The 19,139-nt window shown below is 45.7% G+C and overlaps 2 protein-coding genes across 3 annotated transcripts in view; one reads left to right on the top strand and one right to left on the bottom strand.

The window, feature by feature from the left end:
• LOC117751678 (peroxidasin) overlaps positions 1-598 on the top strand; it is a 40,069-nt gene extending 39,471 nt beyond the window's left edge. The window contains exon 23 of the mRNA XM_034563630.1: positions 455-598. Coding sequence (XP_034419521.1) covers positions 455-598 — 144 coding nt within the window. The remainder of the gene's footprint in view (positions 1-454) is intronic.
• A 14,402-nt stretch (positions 599-15,000) lies between these two features.
• ccr6b (chemokine (C-C motif) receptor 6b) lies at positions 15,001-18,900 on the bottom strand. Of its 2 annotated transcripts, none has more exons than XM_034563627.1 (2): positions 18,792-18,900; positions 15,001-17,148 (listed from the first exon to the last, which is right to left on the bottom strand). In XM_034563627.1, the coding sequence occupies exons 1-2, from the start codon at positions 18,798-18,800 to the stop codon at positions 16,057-16,059; spliced, it is 1,101 nt and encodes a 366-aa protein (XP_034419518.1). In that variant the 5' UTR covers positions 18,801-18,900; the 3' UTR covers positions 15,001-16,056. The 2 variants fall into 2 exon arrangements, with proteins under 2 accessions (XP_034419518.1, XP_034419519.1); XM_034563628.1 differs by having other exon boundaries at positions 18,788-18,846.
• Between the last annotated feature and the right edge of the window lie 239 nt (positions 18,901-19,139).

Genomic DNA, 19,139 nt, shown 5'->3' on the forward strand with positions numbered 1-19,139 from the left:
ACTCGGCTTATCCCAAACTATCTCTTTCCACTTTCCACGCCTCACTGTAATTGGAGGATTTTTGTTCTAATTCCATTTGGCAGGGTGAAGCACAAGGAGAAGGGTTGTCTGGGAAAGAATCGTTTGGTTGGACACATCATGCTGCTGTCGTCGAGCACTTTACGAGTTGTAGGCAGAACTCTGCCAAACTCACCTCGCATTGAAATCATTTTATGTTCACATTGTATGCATCTGAGAGGCGATTATATTTCTTATTTTCTGATCCTATACATAAGTTTTATGTGTGTTTTTTACTTTTGCTACCTATAAGAGTTTGCAGTGGCTCTGTTCATGTTTTTGTACCTCACTTATCTTGGTATCTGCACTGCAGCTGGCTAGATCACGCACATTCCATCCAGTCTAATCTAATAAGTGAACTGACCCTAACCCTCTTGTTTGCCCCCCCCGCCCTCAGGACACCCAGGTGACCTGCTTTGTGGAGTCTTGTCCACCAGCTGAGTGCAAACGGCCCGTCAAGCTAAAAAGCGCCTGCTGCCCGATGTGCCGTGAACAAGCCGATGTTGAGAAGCAGCCTCGAGCGGACACCCGCCACGAATAACCCTCAGGACCCCCCCCCCCCCCCCCCCCCCCCCCCCTCCCCCCGCCCCCCCTCCCCCCGCGACGAACACACTCCAGTTGCTGAAAGTCACACACTCACTCACACATCCAGAGAGCGGGTGGGACTCATGAAGGTGTGCCGATCCACAGCCACCAATAGCCTCGATAGACCCAATAGCCTCAGTTTTTTTTCATTTTGTATTGTTTTTCGTTGATTGGGGGAGGGGGTGATTTCATTTTTTGGATGGTTGCCCCCACCAGGGACAGCAGCCTGAGGCTCGGATTGACATCTGGCCAGCAGCCAGTAATCACTAAATGGATTTATTTCTAAACCGGTGAGTGGACGGATGGATGAATAGGTGGATTGTAAACACGCCAGCCGGACAGACGTCTTCTCCTTGCTCGGAGCCCTTTGAGGCTCCTGAAGTGTAACAAATAGCAACTGCCAGTAACACATGGTGACAAACACGCAGGGCCGCATGCCGTCAACCAGCAGGAAAGGTTGTCTCACAAGTTTCTCAGGTTAGAGATGCCGAAAACTGGTGCTATTTTCCCCCTTTTTTCTTTAATGATTTTAATCACTAAATACAAACCTTAAGTATTGTCTTTTGTATGCAAAACAACCTATAAACACTCAGTATATACCTTTTTATGATAAATCACAATTAAGAGGAGGGTTTCCTTCAAACTAAAAGACTTTGTATGAATAGATTTCAGCTTTTATCCGAGGTGCTTTTTATCCTGTTATCCTGTTGTTTTTCCCCCCTCCCTTTTTATATAGAAATGCTTACATATGAAGATAATGTGAAGCCCTAGGAACATGTTTGTAATACAAAAGAGATGTCTACTGATCACTGCTCCTCTAGCTATGGACAACTTGTTAGTCGCCTTCCTAATCGTCTCTGCTGGCCTGTCCTGAACTTGAGTGAAGCGGAGCCGCGGAGCACTCCCCATTGCAGGACACTCAAACCAGCTCTTGCACTGTTGTGCTCCTTTCCAAGTTTCATGTTGCTTTCAGAAAGCAGTGAAAGATGATCAGTTTTTTTACCACTGTAATGTTGTGAACTTTGACCCAGTATTTCCCTCGGTCTCCTAAAGCCAAATGTATGAGTTCTTTCTCCAGTGACCTAAATATCACATGTCTATCTATGAAACTGTATGAACGTTGTGATGAGGTCAGGATTTGGCCGTTGGTACTGCTCACTCTACCACAGCAGTATTCTCCCTGTGGCCTGCTCCACGGTGTTTGTTCTTCGTGAAGAGTCACAACTGAAGGACCGCTTCCATACCGCTCCTCCCTGCCGTGGTGGACCTGCAGCTCTCAGCTCCAGTTTAGACAAGGTCACGCTCGCATGCATTCCTTTGTCCAGCATCCACTTTGACTGGATATTTCCCCCCGCAGTGTTGATATAGGTGAGGAATGCTTGTCCCCCTCATGTTTCTTTGCCATGTTGAAGTCTTTTCTCTTTTTTTTTCTCGCCCCGGGGTGACGTCATTTGGCAGATGTGTGGAGCGCAGGCCTCTCCGGCGCTCTGACCCTCATTCCGCTGTAATCAGAGCCATATGAGAGGGGAAGCGATGGGTAATGTTGGGGGAGGGCTGCTCATGATTGGGGTACAGTGTCAATCAAAACAAGTCTCCAGTCTTGCCATTGTGAGATTTAGTCCACTGACCCCCTGCCAGCCGGCCCTAAACATGGACTGTACTGGGACCAGCCGTTGTTCCCCGTGCACCGGCTCGCTGAGTGTGACATGAGCCACGTCTTTGTGTTCCTGTTTGGCTCCTCATTATGGTGAAGAGGCTGCCGTGTTCCTTTCCATTGTTTTCTTTAAGCATCTGTCACCGAACAGAAATAATGCTCTCTGGAATGTTCCGCCTGGGATTCCAGATGGATTCCTGGTAAATTGGTATCATATCAAATGTTTAAATATGCTGGACCGGTTTGTACATCAAATTGTGTGTTTGAAGCCATTTGAACATATATATTTGTTCCTCTCCATTACAATACCTTCATGTACACATCTTATTAATGTGCGCAAAAGTGTGTACGTTTGAATGGATTTAGTATTTTTATATATTTTCATAAACGTTGTGTATGAATGTGTGTCTCTTTTTTATTTACAGGCTAAATGCATTTTGGCAAGTGCCCCAAGGTTTTCCTGTCAAAGCACTGTGAGCTCTCTTAAGTTACCAGTCTTCATATTCATATATCTGTTGAATTAGTTAATGTTGTTGTTTTTATTCCCCCCCCCCCCTCCCCCCATGTGTCAATGCAATGCACTGCAAGACTCAACATGCTTTCCCTACTCTGCCCTTTCACCAGTGGTCAATGTGGATAGTACCTATCATGACATGTGTATTGTACGTTTGCCAAAGAATGGTTTGCACTGTAATGTACGCCTCTCGACAGTAAGAATAAATAAATAAGCCACATTTGGATTATAGAGCTGCATGTTGGTGCCTGTTCTTTGTCAGCTCAACAGCTGCGATCACTGAGAGGTGTGACCTGACTGATGACAGGTCACGCTCCGACAATGCTCCACCTAAACCTATGCAATGCATCTCGAAGCCGTGCAGTTCGTTCTCTTCTTATTATGAACACGGCACTGCCTGAGGTCATGGAGCGAATCAAGTATGTTGCACTAACAGTTTCTGCACTTCCTTAAGAGCCCAAAGCGCCTTTTGAGATCATAAAATTTGATCATAAACTACTTCCGATAACTTTTAGTTATCTTTTAATTGCTGTGCTAGTAAAAGTATAGTATAAGTCTGTGTAATATGTGGTTAAGAAAGTTCTGCCATGTGAAAAAAAAAGAAGTTTTGCGAGGATAGTTTTTCCAAGTGACTTTTTACATCTGTAGAAACAGGTAAAGGGTCATTTTGTCTGGTGATATCATTTTATTTTGTTGTAATTCTTTAATTGTGTAATACTCATTTCACCCACTGATGTGCACCACTACCCTATGAAAGCAAATGCATAAAAAAGAACGACAATATCAGTAATTTACATAATGTTCCAACTCACCGTGCATATACTCTGTGTTTAGAGCGCATGGAGAAATAAAAACTCCCCTGGACAAAGACATGAATGCAATAATTTTCCTGGCAAAAACGTCAAACCCCCTGACATCAGCACGTTAGCATGTTGTCGGCAGCACGTTAGCATGCTGACATCAGCACGGTAGCATGTTGCCGGCAGCACGTTAGCATGTTGCTGGCAGTATGTTAGCATGCTGACGGCAGCTTGTTAGCACGCTGACATCAGCACGTTAGCACACTGCCGGCAGCACGTTAGCATAATGACGGCAGCACGTTAGCATTCTGCCCGTTAGCACACTTCCGGCAGCACGTTAGCGCGCTGACATCAGCACGTTAGCATTCTTCCGTTAGCACGTTAGGATGCTGACGGCAGCATGCTAACGTGCTGATGTCAGGGGGTTTGACGTTTTTGTCGTCGTCAGCAGGGTTCAAGTAGAGCCTGGACAGACCAAGACTGCAGGCCCCCCTTCTTTGTACGGTTCTCTGCTCTTATCCAGGTTTTGGCGCGAGAGTCGTGACTATCGAAAGCCAGTGTATGCAGACAGAAGGCAGCTGCGAGGGGTTCGGGGAACAGATATTTGAGTAATAATAGGGGAGTAATATTGGAGGCCGGAGAATCTTAACCATGTGAAGTTGGTCACGTGTTGCCTGGCACAAAAACTGTTTTTTATTTATTTGTTCATACCTCTGCTTTGTGGCAAATGATTTCTCATCTGGTATGAAATGAATCAGAATTAAAAAAACATGAATAACAGATTAGCACTTTCAAAGAATCAGTTGCGAAAGGTAAATACTTCTCTGCTTCCACCCGTCGCTTTCTGTCCTCTGTCCTTGGCCCCTCCCTCAGTCCTCTTCTCTTCCCCCTGTAGACTCAGCACTGGCAGCCGGGCCGGTGAGCGGGCCCAGGCTCTGGAAAAAAACAAGAAGAAGAAGAAAAAACACACTGGACCAGGAAATGAGGTTTCCAGTGGCTGCACAGATAAAAAAGCACCTTCATCTTCCAGCCAGGCAGGAAAAGACATTATCACCCGGACCACAAGGGCCCTACCTTCAGGTCTATTGTTGGTGGATACAAACACACACACACATGCACTTCCTCTGCATTGCTCCCATATCTGCTGCAGAGCTTCCTCCTCCAGGCTTGTTGTTTCAATGAAACCCCCGTTTACACTGGAGAGAGGTGGACATTCTGATTATGTGAGTGAGGAAGGGCCTCAGCCCCCCCCCCCCCCCCCCCCCCCCCCCCCCCCCCCCCCCAACGCATTGGAGCACAAGATCAGCTGTATTCAAGAGAAATGAGAGAAATGGTGTGCTGAGAATGCTGAGAAATGGATGGGGGGACACGGGCCCGTCGGCTACACGGCCGGCCTCTCGCCTCCCACTCGTCACGTAGCCTCCTGGAATTTCATTTAGGCAATTGGCTCTCGCCGTTGCACCTCTGCACTCGCCACAGTGGGATTCTTTCCCCTCGCCGTTCTCATTTCCAGAGCGAGGCGGATGAAAGAGAGAGAAGCGGTATCCCACTGGGGGGGTGGGGATAGGTTTTGCATCCGGGACTCAAAGCACTGCAGCAATGGCTTGTCACCTCCAATAGGTGGGAAATGTCATGAGAGCCCCCCGCTGGTGTTTTCAGGACTGTCACGCAAGCCCACTGAGTTTCTGCTACAGGTGTTAGCCCCAAGGTCACTGCATCAGGGATGCATTCCCAGAGCAAACTCAGCAATATAATCTTTGTACTTGCAGTCCATTTGAATGACACTATAGTACACTGTATACTGGAGCTATTAAATGCCTGCTACAAATGCAGTTGTTGATCACTTGACGCCCCTACTGGCCAATTAAGTTGAGTGATGAGTCATCAGTCAGCGACGGTAAAAAACAGTCAATAAAATATGTTTTTACCATTTATTAAGCTGGTGGGTCCAGCAGTATGCGAGATACGCTGTGGACAGACAAACAGACAGACAGGCACGCAGACACACACAAAAAGACGCATGATCTCCTCTGGAGAAGATAATGAACACTCCTAGTGTCTTTTTGCTCATCCTTTTGGTTTTCTAGTTAGTCACTCGGTTCACTCAACCGTTTCCAGCTGGGGTTTTTTTTATCCAAAAAAGTTAACATTACGTGCACAAAATGGTTATTTTAAATACCACATGCGCATCAGTACGATTTACATTTTCCCCCTTCGGTAGATATGTGCATTCAGCTACATCCTCCGCCTTATGGTGTAGTCATTAACAGTATATAAGTTGATGTGTAACACCAACTGTGAGTGTGTGACTGTGTGTGTGAATGCCTCATTTTCTTCTTTCCTCTTCGGTCCCTGATGTCCTCAGCTTTTGTTGTTTCCACCTCCCAAACGTTTAAGTTACACTAATTCGATTTACGGCTGTAACTCGCCCCCCTGGCAGAGTGCTACATTTGACCTCCCCTCCCCCGTATGAAAATACCAAACTCCTTTCCCAGGTCTGTTAGCTGTAATTGCCAAAACAGAATGGGCCGTTATGCTGGAATATAGACAAAACAGGTCAGGAAGGTCATGTCCTCTGTCATCGAGCATGGATATGATCATGTTGACTGTGCGTGTGTGTGTGCGTGTGTGCGTGTGTGTGTGTGTGTGTGTGAGAGAGCTGGGCTGTGAGTAGAGAGGAATATCCAGTTGAGCTGATGCCGATAGAAAAAAGCCAAGCTAATCTCATGTGAGGACTGGCTGAAGGCCTTGCTGGCGGATGTCTGACGGGCAGATGGACGACTCGGTGCGTGACCGGCTGACTGATGGGCTGACTGATGGGCTGACTGATGGGCTGACTGATGGGCTGACTGATGGGCTGACTGGTGGGCTGACTGCTTGATTCTCCTGCATTCCTCAGTGGACACCAGCAGGGTACAGTCTGACCCAGCGTGATAATCCCCTCGCTGCCAGGACCCTTAATCAGCAGTCCTCTCGACCTGAAATGGGCTAGTTAGCGGGGGGAGGCCAACCTGGCACACTGAAGGAAACTATGTTTCTCACACACACACACAAAAAAAGAACTGTCTGTCTAAAAAACATCCATATCATCCTAAATGAAAAGATAAATTAACTTACACAAAGATTTGTGTTGGGGGGAATTCACCTAATATGACACATCTCTCCAGCTGTGAGCCAAACACTGTCAACAGTGTAGGATTGATAGCAGGGCCCAAGACCAAAGTTTCCCTGACTGTGATGAGTAAATACACTTGTGTGTTGGCTGTTTCTTTTAGTAGAGCTCTGCAGCTGGAGCCCGAGTCATCGTCCTTCCACCGTCTCCTCATTCATCCACTAATTGCTGTCTCGCCTTCATTCGAGAAATGTCTCCCCTCATCCAGCTCCGCCGTCTCGGTGGACCGTCATTGTAACCTGGGAGGCCTTTGGAATGCACTCATTTTGTTTTCCTTTAACCCTATTTAATGATGATCTTTGCCTTTGAAATATTTCTAAATCTCAGGTTTTTGGTGCCAGTTGTGTGTCAACAATGTTTAAAAAATAATAATAATAATTCAATGTGAGGAAAGATTTAGTAAATCCACTTGGTGTAATGACAATATAATAGAGTTTATATCTGCTATTGTCCCTCTGGGTGCTAATGCTAAGCTTACAATGAAGGAACTGCATGCTGCCGATAGCCAACTGCACACTAAACACCCGGAAGCAGCCTTTATCGTTGCGGGTGACTTCAACCACTCCAACCTGAAGTCTGTAGTCCCCAAATGTTACCAACATGTCTCCTGCCCCACTAGAGGAGACAAGACCCTGGACCATGTTTACACCAACATGGCTGAGACCTACAAGCCATTCCCCTCCCCCACCTGTGACAATAGGACCATCTCTCATTGTTCCTACTCCCCAAATACGCACCACTCATCAAATGTGAGAAACTATCAGTGAAAACAGCCAAAGTGTGGCCAGAGGGGGCAGACACTACACTACAGCACCAGTTTCAACACACGGACTGGAGTACGCTTTCCATTCAGGACTCGCTGGACTCCCACACAGACATTGACTCTTTTGCCTCCTCCGTCCTGGACTACATCAGCACCAACATCAATAGTGTCCCCTTCCTCAAACACATTACAATGTTCCCAAATCAGAAGCCGTGGATGAGCAGAGAGGTCCGAAGCTGAAGAGGGGCATCAAGAGGGCCAAGCACAGACATAAGCTAAGGACTGAGGAATACTTACAACTCCGACCCCCGACGCATGTGGCGAGGCATCCAGGCCATTACAAACCCTCCAATGCCACCCCCCCAACCAGTGACGCCTCCCTCCCCGATGAGCTTAACAACAACTTTTCTGCTCGCTTTGACAGGGATAACCAGGAGGCGGTGGCCATCAAGACTGTGCCCCCTGCAGACCACTAGCCCCTCACCCTCTCCCCCACCAACGTGCATACTGCGCTAAGCAGGATCAATGCACGTAAGGTTGCGGGCCCTGATCCCCGGACGTGTGCTCAAGGCCTGTGCTGGGGATCTGACCGTCACTGGGCCAAGCAGCTGTACCCACATGCTTCAAGATCACCTCAATGGTGCCAGTGTCAAAACACTCCACTGCGGTGAGCCTAAACGACTCCCGCCCTGTTGCACTTACCCCCATCATCATGAAGTGCTTTGAGAGGCTGGTCCTGACTCATCTCAAAACATGTCTACAACGGGACCACCTCCAATTCGCACAGCATCGTCGGGAACACCACACAACCCAGCCATAGACTGTTTGCCCTCCTTCCCTGTAGGAGGCGCTATAGGAATCTTCGTTCCACGACCAGCAGGCTCAGGAACAGTTTCTTCCCCTCAGCTGTCTACTTGTACTATGTGCAATGACAACAAAGTTGAATCTGAATCTAAATAAGTAAGCCTATCGTTGGACATCAATTTATTTGCTTTCTTACTGGATCCATGACCAGTCTGTTGTCATGTGCATCCATTGCTCCCTGTTTATTTTCCCAGTCAGATAAGTAAGTCACAGACCGTTTTCCCATCAAACTGAGATTAGAGTCCAAACTCTTGCCTTCCACCTACATTCTCTGTGAGTGCTGTGATCCGAGCGTCTCCGTGCTATGTTGTCCGTGCATCCTTTGAGCGCGTGTTCGTCCATGTACATTGTGGTTACAGCGGAAGCGTAGCACCCCACCCCCTCCGAATCCCTTTCAAATAAACACTGTTCGCTCCATCAGTACTGTTGATGTCGTTTGCGCTGTTATCACTGCTAGCTTCTAGCCGTCACCCGCTAGCTCCTAGCCGTCACCATGTAGCGGCCATCCCTCAATCATAGATGTGCTCTGAGCTAATGGGATGTGTCTTAACAGGGTTAAGTTGACTTTGACGGTACAGTTACGCTTCACTGGAGCTGCAAGAGCACGGCACAGAGCGGAGCATGAAGGGAGCAACAGGAACGTCAGAGCCAAACTCTCAAAGACTTCCACATTACATGGGAGCAAAAATAGTGCAAAAATGAAAATAACCATACGATACTGTACACCTCTTTCCCTAACCCCCGCAGAGAGCCAGTTGACATTGTGGTTCCCTCCTGCTGGGAAGGAGATGCTGTGGAAATACAGACGAGCACAGTTTGCTACGCCATTGGAAAATGACTGATACAGTATGAGAGAGTAGACAGACAATTTGACACCTTACTTCTGTTTTCTGTTGGGTCTCACCTCCACCCCAAGCTTGGTGAGGCTCGGAGGGTCACACTGTGTCAACGAGGACAACAGACAGGCAACACAAACACAAGTGCAATTCGACTGGTTGTGTGTTCCAGGTTGTTGCCTCATTTCCATTTCTATTAGGTGGTTTGTAAGCCCTCAGACCACACTAATGTAGTTCCTGTTGCATTGACTCTCGCGTTAACAGTCCACAGCGGGAGATAACCTCAAGCACTCACTCACACCACAGTATCTTCTTCTGTGCTGAACTCTCAAATGTCGAGCATACATGTAGCATTTCCAAACAGGCCTATCCACAACTTGGCAGTCTGTGTATTGGCCAAGCAGCAAGTGAGTCATGGTCTGGCATAACTATGTTCACGTTAAAATCATGCTTCTCTGATGTTTTCCCTCATCCGAACTAAGGTGGGGAGTCTGGACAAGTCGCACAGTTATTCCAGGGCCATGTGGTCCACAAACAAAGGTGCTCACAATGAGATGAACAAACCCACAGTCAGCGCAGTATTCCGTGTCTGGGCTGAATTAGTGAGAATGAAGGGCCTACCAGGACAATATACCAGGCTGCTATAATAACAACCCCCGAGGGAGAGTGAATAACTAGCTAATTGCTGTAAAGGAATGACTTCATTATCAAATACCAGATGTTTAGATGAACCTATTCATGTGTGGTTAAAAAAGAAGAAGAAATACTCCTCAAGGAAGAGTACATTTCTCCTGAAAGGAGAAGGCTTCTTCGGCACACAGAGTGCAGCCTTGTTAAAGCATGTCCCTAACAGGTGAGACTAAAGAGGCTCATCAGGAATGAGCCCGAGGCCAAATTGTCTCTAAATCATCACAGTAAAATGGTCTTTCACAAGGTTTTCTCTGAAGAGAAATGCATGGTCATATATCACCCGGTGCCATAATTCTTGACCAGAGGAGACTGGTTCAAATCAGAGACGCTGCTAGTGTATCTGAGAATATTGTCACGTAGCCTCAAGGTTAGCACCAAAGTGACCTTGTGATGTGCACTGTAAGGTCAAAGGTGACACTCTTCTTGACACTATTTCCTTCCCAATACAGATATCTGAACTGGCCTAACCGGCAGATACCAAGAACTGATCCAAATACCATTTTAACAGTTCATCCAGAAAAAAATAAAAGACCAAAGTTAATAATAATAATACATTGGTTTTATAAGGCGCCTTTCAAGGCACTCAAGGTCGCCGTACAACATATTTAAAAATCGGACACAATTTAAAAAGCAGCACAGTTAAAAGCAGAACAGTCTGCAGCAGAGCAACCCAGAGGGGAACACGTCAGGCATAGGCCTGCCTGAAAAGGTGGGTTTTGAGGTGGGTTTTGAATAAAATGATAGAGTCAATGTTGCTGAGTGTTGTAGATATTGACTGTACAGATATCCAGATATCCTGGATATGTCTGCTTTCTCTCCAATATATTGGCACTCTTTCCAAAACTCATGACCCGGTTACTCAAGTTACTCTACAGACCTCGATGTGAGCGGCTTCATGTAGGAACTATTTTATTTCGATGGAACTACACCTGTCAACCATATCACCGCACAGAAGGAAGCGTTCATCACCTCATGGACGAGAGGCTCATGCTGGTGTTGGTGCTGGTGTTGGTGTTGGTGTTGGTGTTGGTGCTGGTGTTGGTGTTGGTGCTGGTGTTGGTGTTGGTGTTGGTGTTGGTGTTGGTGCTGGTGCTGGTGTTGGTGTTGGTGTTGGTGCTGGTGTTGGTGTTGGTGTTGGTGTTGGTGTTGGTGCTGGTGTTGGTGTTGGTGCTGGTGCTGGTGTTGGTGTTGGTGTTGGTGCTGGTGTTGGTGTTGGTGTTGGTGTTGGTGCTGGTGTTGGTGTTGGTGTTGGTGCTGGTGTTGGTGTTGGTGCTGGTGTTGGTGCTGGTGCTGGTGTTGGTGCTGGTGTTGGTGTTGGTGTTGGTGCTGGTGTTGGTGCTGGTGCTGGTGTTGGTGTTGGTGTTGGTGCTGGTGTTGGTGCTGGTGCTGGTGTTGGTGTTGGTGTTGGTGTTGGTGTTGGTGCTGGTGTTGGTGTTGGTGTTGGTGTTGGTGTTGGTGCTGGTGTTGGTGTTGGTGTTGGTGTTGGTGTTGGTGCTGGTGTTGGTGTTGGTGTTGGTGCTGGTGTTGGTGTTGGTGTTGGTGTTGGTGTTGGTGCTGGTGTTGGTGTTGGTGCTGGTGTTGGTGTTGGTGTTGGTGTTGGTGCTGGTGCTGGTGTTGGTGTTGGTGTTGGTGCTGGTGTTGGTGTTGGTGTTGGTGTTGGTGTTGGTGCTGGTGTTGGTGTTGGTGCTGGTGTTGGTGTTGGTGTTGGTGCTGGTGTTGGTGTTGGTGTTGGTGCTGGTGCTGGTGTTGGTGCTGGTGCTGGTGTTGGTGCTGGTGTTGGTGTTGGTGCTGGTGTTGGTGTTGGTGTTGGTGTTGGTGTTGGTGCTGGTGTTGGTGTTGGTGTTGGTGCTGGTGCTGGTGCTGGTTTTGGTGCTGGTGTTGGTGTTGGTGCTGGTGCTGGTGCTGGTGCTGGTTTTGGTGCTGGTGTTGGTACTGGTGCTGGTGCCGGTGCTGGTGCTGTTGCTGGTGCTGGTGCTGGTGCTTGTTCTCGTGCTGGTGCTGGTGCTCGTGTTCGTGCTCGTGCTCATGTAAGTGTCAATGGCGTCCTCCTCGGCTGAGGTGTAACGTTAGCTTATGATTGCTATCACTGTTGTTAGGCCTGGCTCAGGTTAAACACCTACAAATGCATACAGAGAATAGAATGCCATAGAAATGTCTTTTGTTTTCTAGTTTGACAATCAGTCATAACCTCGAAAAAGAACTTAAAGAAACTAATTCCTGTCATGAATTGTTTAAATGCAGCCACAATTCGGTAAAATAACAGTACAGTGACAGTAACTTGAAAAACAAATAAATCTAGGATAAATAACCATTCCTTTTTAATCTCGCTGCCCTCGACATGTCTGCCATGACAGGAGAGCCTGTTGCATGTTGGGCATTACACAAGGTCACCACACTAACTGTGATGAAGTATGAAGGTGTAATTAAGCGGTGGAAGAAGTACTCAGATATGTTACTTTACTCAAAGTAGTTACAAGTGAAAAAATCATACTCAAATTAAAAGTACATAAGTATTAGCGAAAATATACCTAAAGGGACTAAAAGTAAAAGTAATGATTTGCTGATATATAGACATCTCTCAACCAATTCATGTCAATTGAGCACGCTTACATGCACTAACGTGCACTAACAGGTAAACAAAGCACAGAGAAGCTCTGTAGAAGCTCATAACAGCCACTGACTGACCTCATTCTCTGCTCAGGTAGACACTACTCTATCTATCTCTATGCATCGAACGGCTGTTTTATTAAAGGTATGAATATTGTTTAGGGAACCTTGAAGCAGAATGGCCAAGAATAATATAAATCATGTCCCTGGATTATGATATGTATGTGTTAATGTGTCAGCATTACGTGTGTTGCAGCTGGTTAAGGCAGGGCCAATATCCTGCTGAGTAGCCTAGTCTGTAAAAATACTATATTAGTTCATTCTAGATGTTGTATTAACACATCTGCAAAGTAACAAATAACTCATGTTGTCAAATAAATGCAGTGGCATCCAGATGTAGTTTAGTAGAATAAGCATAAGATGGAAAGTACAGGTCTTGAGTAATACATGACCACAACAACAGGCTCACATCCCATTAGTGCACGTCACGGCCCTGCGTGGTTCGAGCATGACGTCCTGGGACAGCTAAATGGAACAGAGCCGTCACTAATGGCGTCACTTCCTACACTGTTTCACATACTCTGGCTTTTCAATCTGTTCAGCATGAAAGGTTACGACATCTGTGTCCTGTGAGAGAGGCGCTCAGATCACGTGTCGATGGCTTTGAATTTTGTGCCTCCTTCCTTATTAGTTATGGCTGCAAACAATCAGAAAAGGCTCACCGATGGTCATTTCCCCCGAGGACAACCGGTGGCCAGTGAGGTGGCAACACACGTGGAAAATGTGGCAGATCCCATGCTATCCCACTGGGGGCCCGTTCAGACGCATTATCTTGTGTCCAGATGTGTCCACACTGCGCCTGGATCCAGCTGAGTTTAACTGCAGTTCACATATGGCATTCAAATGTGTCTCAAACGGGTCTCGAGTGAAATATCAATTTGATTGAGGGATTTACATTGCGTAATGCCACTTCTGGAATTCCATACAGTCGACCTCTACGACCGGCTGGCTCAACGTTAGCGATGCCACACATATTAAAAATGCACAAGGGGGCTACAGACCAGCCACACCCAACAGATAATCACCAGGTATGTGAAAGGTCTTCGTGTCACTAACTAGGAGTGTGTGATATGGGGGTATGAGGTCACATGATGGTGTGGCAACGAACAGGCCTGAGGCCACACTGAGGGGACACTGTCCAACACAGAAACCCCAGCACAGGTTTGACAGGAAAACACAACAGAGCAGGAAGGCAAAGCGTTGAGATGTGAACTAAACAGAGGTAGAGCCAACAGCCCTGCTGAGGAAATACAGCACATCTACTGGAACCTGGAGAGGGTAAAGGATAGTATTTCATCCATGAAGTAAGAAGCAACGACTCAACCAGGCTCACTGAGGACATCCAGTGGATGGAGAGCAGGAATGCCTCCTCCTTTTTCTCATCACCAGGTCGTACTTGTGATGTCACAGGCGTGTACCGTGCAGCAGTGTCTGGGGTTCCCAATACTGACGGTGCTGACAGTGTGTATGAATACCAGCATCATGTGCAGCCAACAGCTGTGCAGCAGTGTCATGTGGTTGTGCCGTACACATCCTTGCGGATTGCATTTGTGCCTTTGTTGATGAGAGTGAAGGCATTGTACGTGAATGCTGTGGGAAACAATCGGGCGGATTATTAAATGTTCAAAGACGCAAATACATGATGCCGTTATTGCATTCATGCTGTTGTGAAGAAGGCCACTTTGGTCTGCACATACAAAAATGCCATCTTTACCTATTGAGCTCTTTTATCCAAATGCACATAACTTCATAATACCTTCTCGCCTCTATCTGTGTTAGCGATGATTCTAATATGTTTATTTTAATGTCGGTTTTATTTCTATAGCTAAAGATCTCTCAGAATCCCTCTCCAGACATATAACAGGTGCTGTGTATAGTAGATGTGCAATATGGAGACACTAAATACACAAAGTAAATAAATCTATATTGGGGCTGGCTTGTGGTCTATGCTCGACTCTAGAAACTTGTTGTTCCATTTGCCCCTTTTGACGTATATTCGAAAACAACCACAGGAAGTGACCTTCATGGCTACAGGAAGACACATTTTCGGTCTTGCCCAACAAAGAACACATTGACAGATTACAGAAAAGTTGATCAGCATAAAGTTAAGTGGGTTATACATGCTATTGAATGGCACAAGATCTATTTTTACCGCGCTATTTATGTGATGATTAAAAGTGTAGAGGCTACTAGGCAGTTACGCTGATAGAAAGCAAAATCTTGTCCCGATGCCTACAGATTATGCACAGGCTAGAGATTTTAATATGTAAATGCTGAATGACTGTAAACGAAAATGCACTTTTTCCGCGACAGGATTTTATCAGGAAATGTGACAGAAGCAAACAATCAGATATACAAAATAAGGAACACTTATTCGCAACATAGAATGCCTGTGGTTCTATAAAATGCATAGAAGAACTCTTAGGTTCTCATGGTCAACATCATACACGGGAATACATGAAAACAAGATGATGATGTTGTTATCATACATCAGTGCCTCCAGTTATATTTTTAAAGGTGGAACCAAAAGCAGCCCTGGTGAGTTGGTTTCCATGAACATCCACGTCCACCAGTCCTGTGTGTCCCATAGTTTATGTGTAGTAACACACATGTATGTTGTTGGGTTTATGCCATCGACGGTGTTGTGTAAATACAAATACAAATTGTGTCAGACCGTCTTATTTCATCTTTTTCATATTAATCACATAGAATTTAGGGGAATACACACAAAAAAGACAAGCCTCACAATTTCTTCAAAATGGCTTTTGGATGAGGTTTTAGGTATGTTACATCAATAAGAAATATATATATATATGTGTGTGTGTGTGATGATTTGTTCAAAATCAAGTGCTGAATTCATATATGTGGGATTTTCTGTAAAAGTAAAGATGAATTGAAAATGAAATGCAAGTGGATCAAAACTTGCTAGCTGACAGATGTAAAGAGAATGATGTCACATTCTCTTGAGTCTAAAAGACATTCATACATAACATGTAAAATTCACTTAAATTATCGAACAAAAAACATCAACAACAATTGTGGTTGACATGTAATTTCATGTACCTCAATATGCGAGAGACAATATTAAATCATAATGAAATGGCTTTATCTAAGTCCATATGACTACTTGAAAATGAGGATATTGACATAGGATGTCTCTTTTTTCCTCAACCAGGAGGAATCATGTGTGTTGATGTTCCATTTTAGATCATATCAATTACATTCATATTGAAAGTGGCATGCTAATAATTAGTGCCTTTTAGAACAGTTTGGGTAAAAAAAGACCTCAACAATATTATAGCATGAAGGTGATTTGCTAATGTTTCCAAGGCCCTACATTCAAGCACATGCAGCACAGATGCATTCACCTCTTCCTAATTCCAGCTAAAGCAAAGTGCCAGCTCGGTCATCGGCGCAGCTAACGGTCGTCGCTAACGGCTCGTACGCTGCGGTGTCATGCGCTGAATGATGTGATGTTGTTGGAGCCATCTGAAGACATGCGGCCTGAGATGCAAAAATCGGACGTTGCGCGCGACGTGCGAGTGGTGTAGAGGTACTTTTTGCTAAAGCACCACAAGTCCAACATTATTTGCCGGAAGTGGCTCCTGAACTTCACCCCGATGAAGGCGTAGAGGATGGGATTGAGGCAGCAGTGGAGGTAGGCTACGCTCCTGGAGACGGCCAGCACTTTGAGTTTGACCTTCTCTGCCTCACAATTCCTCTGCTTGAAAAGAGACAGGGTGTGGGTCAGCAGAGTGACGTTGTAGGGGAGGTGGCACATGATGAAAACCACCACGACCGCCATAATCACGCGGACGGCCTTGTGCCTCTGGCTGCTCTGGGCTCTCTGCAAGGTGCACACGATGCTGGCGTAGCAGAACACCATCACCAACAGAGGCAGCAGGAAGCCAACGGACATTTGAAGGCTGGGAACCGCCACCTTCATTAGCTTGGCCGTTTCTGTCGTTCTGAAAGACAGCTGACACACGACATTGGCGGTCTGAGCCCCCAGACCGGTCTCTTCAAAGCGCTCGGTGTAGAGGAGCGTGGGCAGAGTCAAAGCCAGCGCGAACACCCAGACAGCTGAGCAGATGAGGCGGCTGTAGAGCAGAGTGCGTGAGCGCGCACCGAAGGAGCTTCTGGCCCGCACGATAGCAACGTAGCGGTCGCCACTGATGCACGCCAGCAGCAGCATGCCACTGTAGAGGTTGATGCTGTAGGCGGACCGCAGCATCTTGCAAGCCACGGGGCCCATGAACCAACTGTGCTGCTCGTTGTAGATGATGAACGGCAGGGCGACCACGAAGATCAGGTCGGCCACGGCGACGTTGAAGAGGTACACGTCTGTCATCGTCTTGGTCCTCTTGTAGAATATGTAGGTGACGATCACGAGAGCGTTGCCGAGCAGGCCGAAGGCACATATGATGGAGTGGATGTACGCTTGGGCGATTACTTCTGGGAGGCTGGGGTCCAGGTTGCAGGGCCCTTCCTCATTTTCAGCTGTACTGTAATCATAGTCTGGAGTCACCGACGTCATGTTTTGCATCTGGAGGAGAAAAGATGAGCATTTTATTAGTGGAATACAACAAAATGTCAAAGTGAATGTGTTTTGACATGGCTTACTTTGTCATTAAAGGTTGACTTCCACAAAGTACATTTCCCTAAATAATGTACTTAAGGACAGTTTTGAGCTACTTTCATTTCATACTATATACATTTCAAATATTGTACTTTTACTCCACCACATTTATTTGAGTGCTCTAGCTACAAGTTAATTTACACATGCAAAACTTATAAACTATGATGCAGTGCTTTACATACAGTAAATGACATAGTAGTGTAATAAATATAACAGTTAAAAGTGGCTACATATTTATATTTATATAATTTTGTTAAAAGCACAATAGAAATGTTTTTTTGTTTTACTAAATTTGGCTGAGATTTGAATAACATAACCTTTGAATTGAGTTTTTCTTCATTATTTGTAATTTTCCTTTTGGCACTATTAATATATTATGATAATACCTCACAATTAATGTATAATTAATACAGTGAAAGACCTAATATCTTTTACTTCGGTAACAAATATCAATACTGCAGTGAAGGAAGAGTCCTGCATTCAAAATGTTATTTAAGAAAAATGTTACCTATTAGTATCAAAAATATTCTGAATAGAAATTATGCAGAATGTCCCCTTTTTCAGAATTATATTATAACTATAACTATAACTATAACTTGCAGCTGGTGAAACTGGCGTGCTTCATATGCTGCTGGTTTGACGTCATGATTTATTAGTTGAGTATATTTACATATCAGGTAATAGTAGTGGGGTGAAAAGTAGAATATTTGAACACACACACACACACACACACACACACACACACACATACACACACACAATGGGACTCATCACGGGAACACGTATTACTTGCGACGCCACTGACGTCACGACGCGGCCTTCAGTGCCGGTTTACGGGACAAACGTCACGTGTGTTCTAGTTGAGCTCGGTGACCCAATTAGACAGCGCGTGGTGCTGATCTGTATCGCGAGCTCCGTACGGTGGCGATCAAAGAGTTCCTCTCGCACCGACAGCACGAGGCCTTTCTGAGAACGTGCGCGGCGACAGGATTTCTGCTTTATCGTGATGGGTGCTTTCAACTTCTTCAAAAAACATTAATAACAACCCACGAAACAGATGCGAGGAACAGATATGACAGCCGAGTGATATCTCTCGTCTCAGCTCTCTCACTTCTCACAAATCTCTAAGATGATATTGATATGATGAGGAAGGTATTGAGTTATGCTCATATTTGGTTGGGAAGATCGAGAGACGTGTGAGCCTATTGTTTGGAGAACTTCATGCTCTGTAAATAAGCCCCATATTTACATAAATGACAGTTCTGTAAAATGGTTCCGCCTTTGAAACACTTATAAACTTTAAAAGTTGATCAGATATTAATAAATTAAAACAGATCCATCCTTTATTGAGGCTTAACACGGATCGAAGTGGCTCTTTAACGTTGACCAGAGCAGCTTTTAAAAGGCCTCATCGTTCAATATTAGATGCTGCTAAATTAATAATACACACAGACACGTTCAAATACTAATTTGCAGTCACCAAACTGAAGAATAAAATGATAATAATAATAAATCCAGCACGTATTTTGTAGCGTTTCGTGCGTACTCACGTCCTCCATTCGGGTCACGCACACCTCGCAGAACCGGAGCGTGGCTAGATGTCTCCGAGGCTGTGACAGCACATCACTGTGTTCCTGCTTTTGATGAGGCTCTACCTGCAGGGACATCCCCCTTCTGTCGCTTTGATTGACTGCAACATTGATGTATTTACACAATCCACCCCCTCAAAGTAATGATGATGATCATAATGCTTTATGAGGATATGATTTGTTTTTGTGAGCAGTTCTCTCTTTGCAGATACAGACAATGCATTTTCATGTCGTCTATGACATTTAAAAAGCTTAGAATGAAAGTCCCTCTGTGTGCGCATGCTCACCTCACACGCACACACGCACACA

The sequence above is a fragment of the Cyclopterus lumpus genome, chromosome 22 (genome assembly GCF_009769545.1).
Source record: "Cyclopterus lumpus isolate fCycLum1 chromosome 22, fCycLum1.pri, whole genome shotgun sequence".
NCBI classification, from domain to species: domain Eukaryota; kingdom Metazoa; phylum Chordata; class Actinopteri; order Perciformes; family Cyclopteridae; genus Cyclopterus; species Cyclopterus lumpus.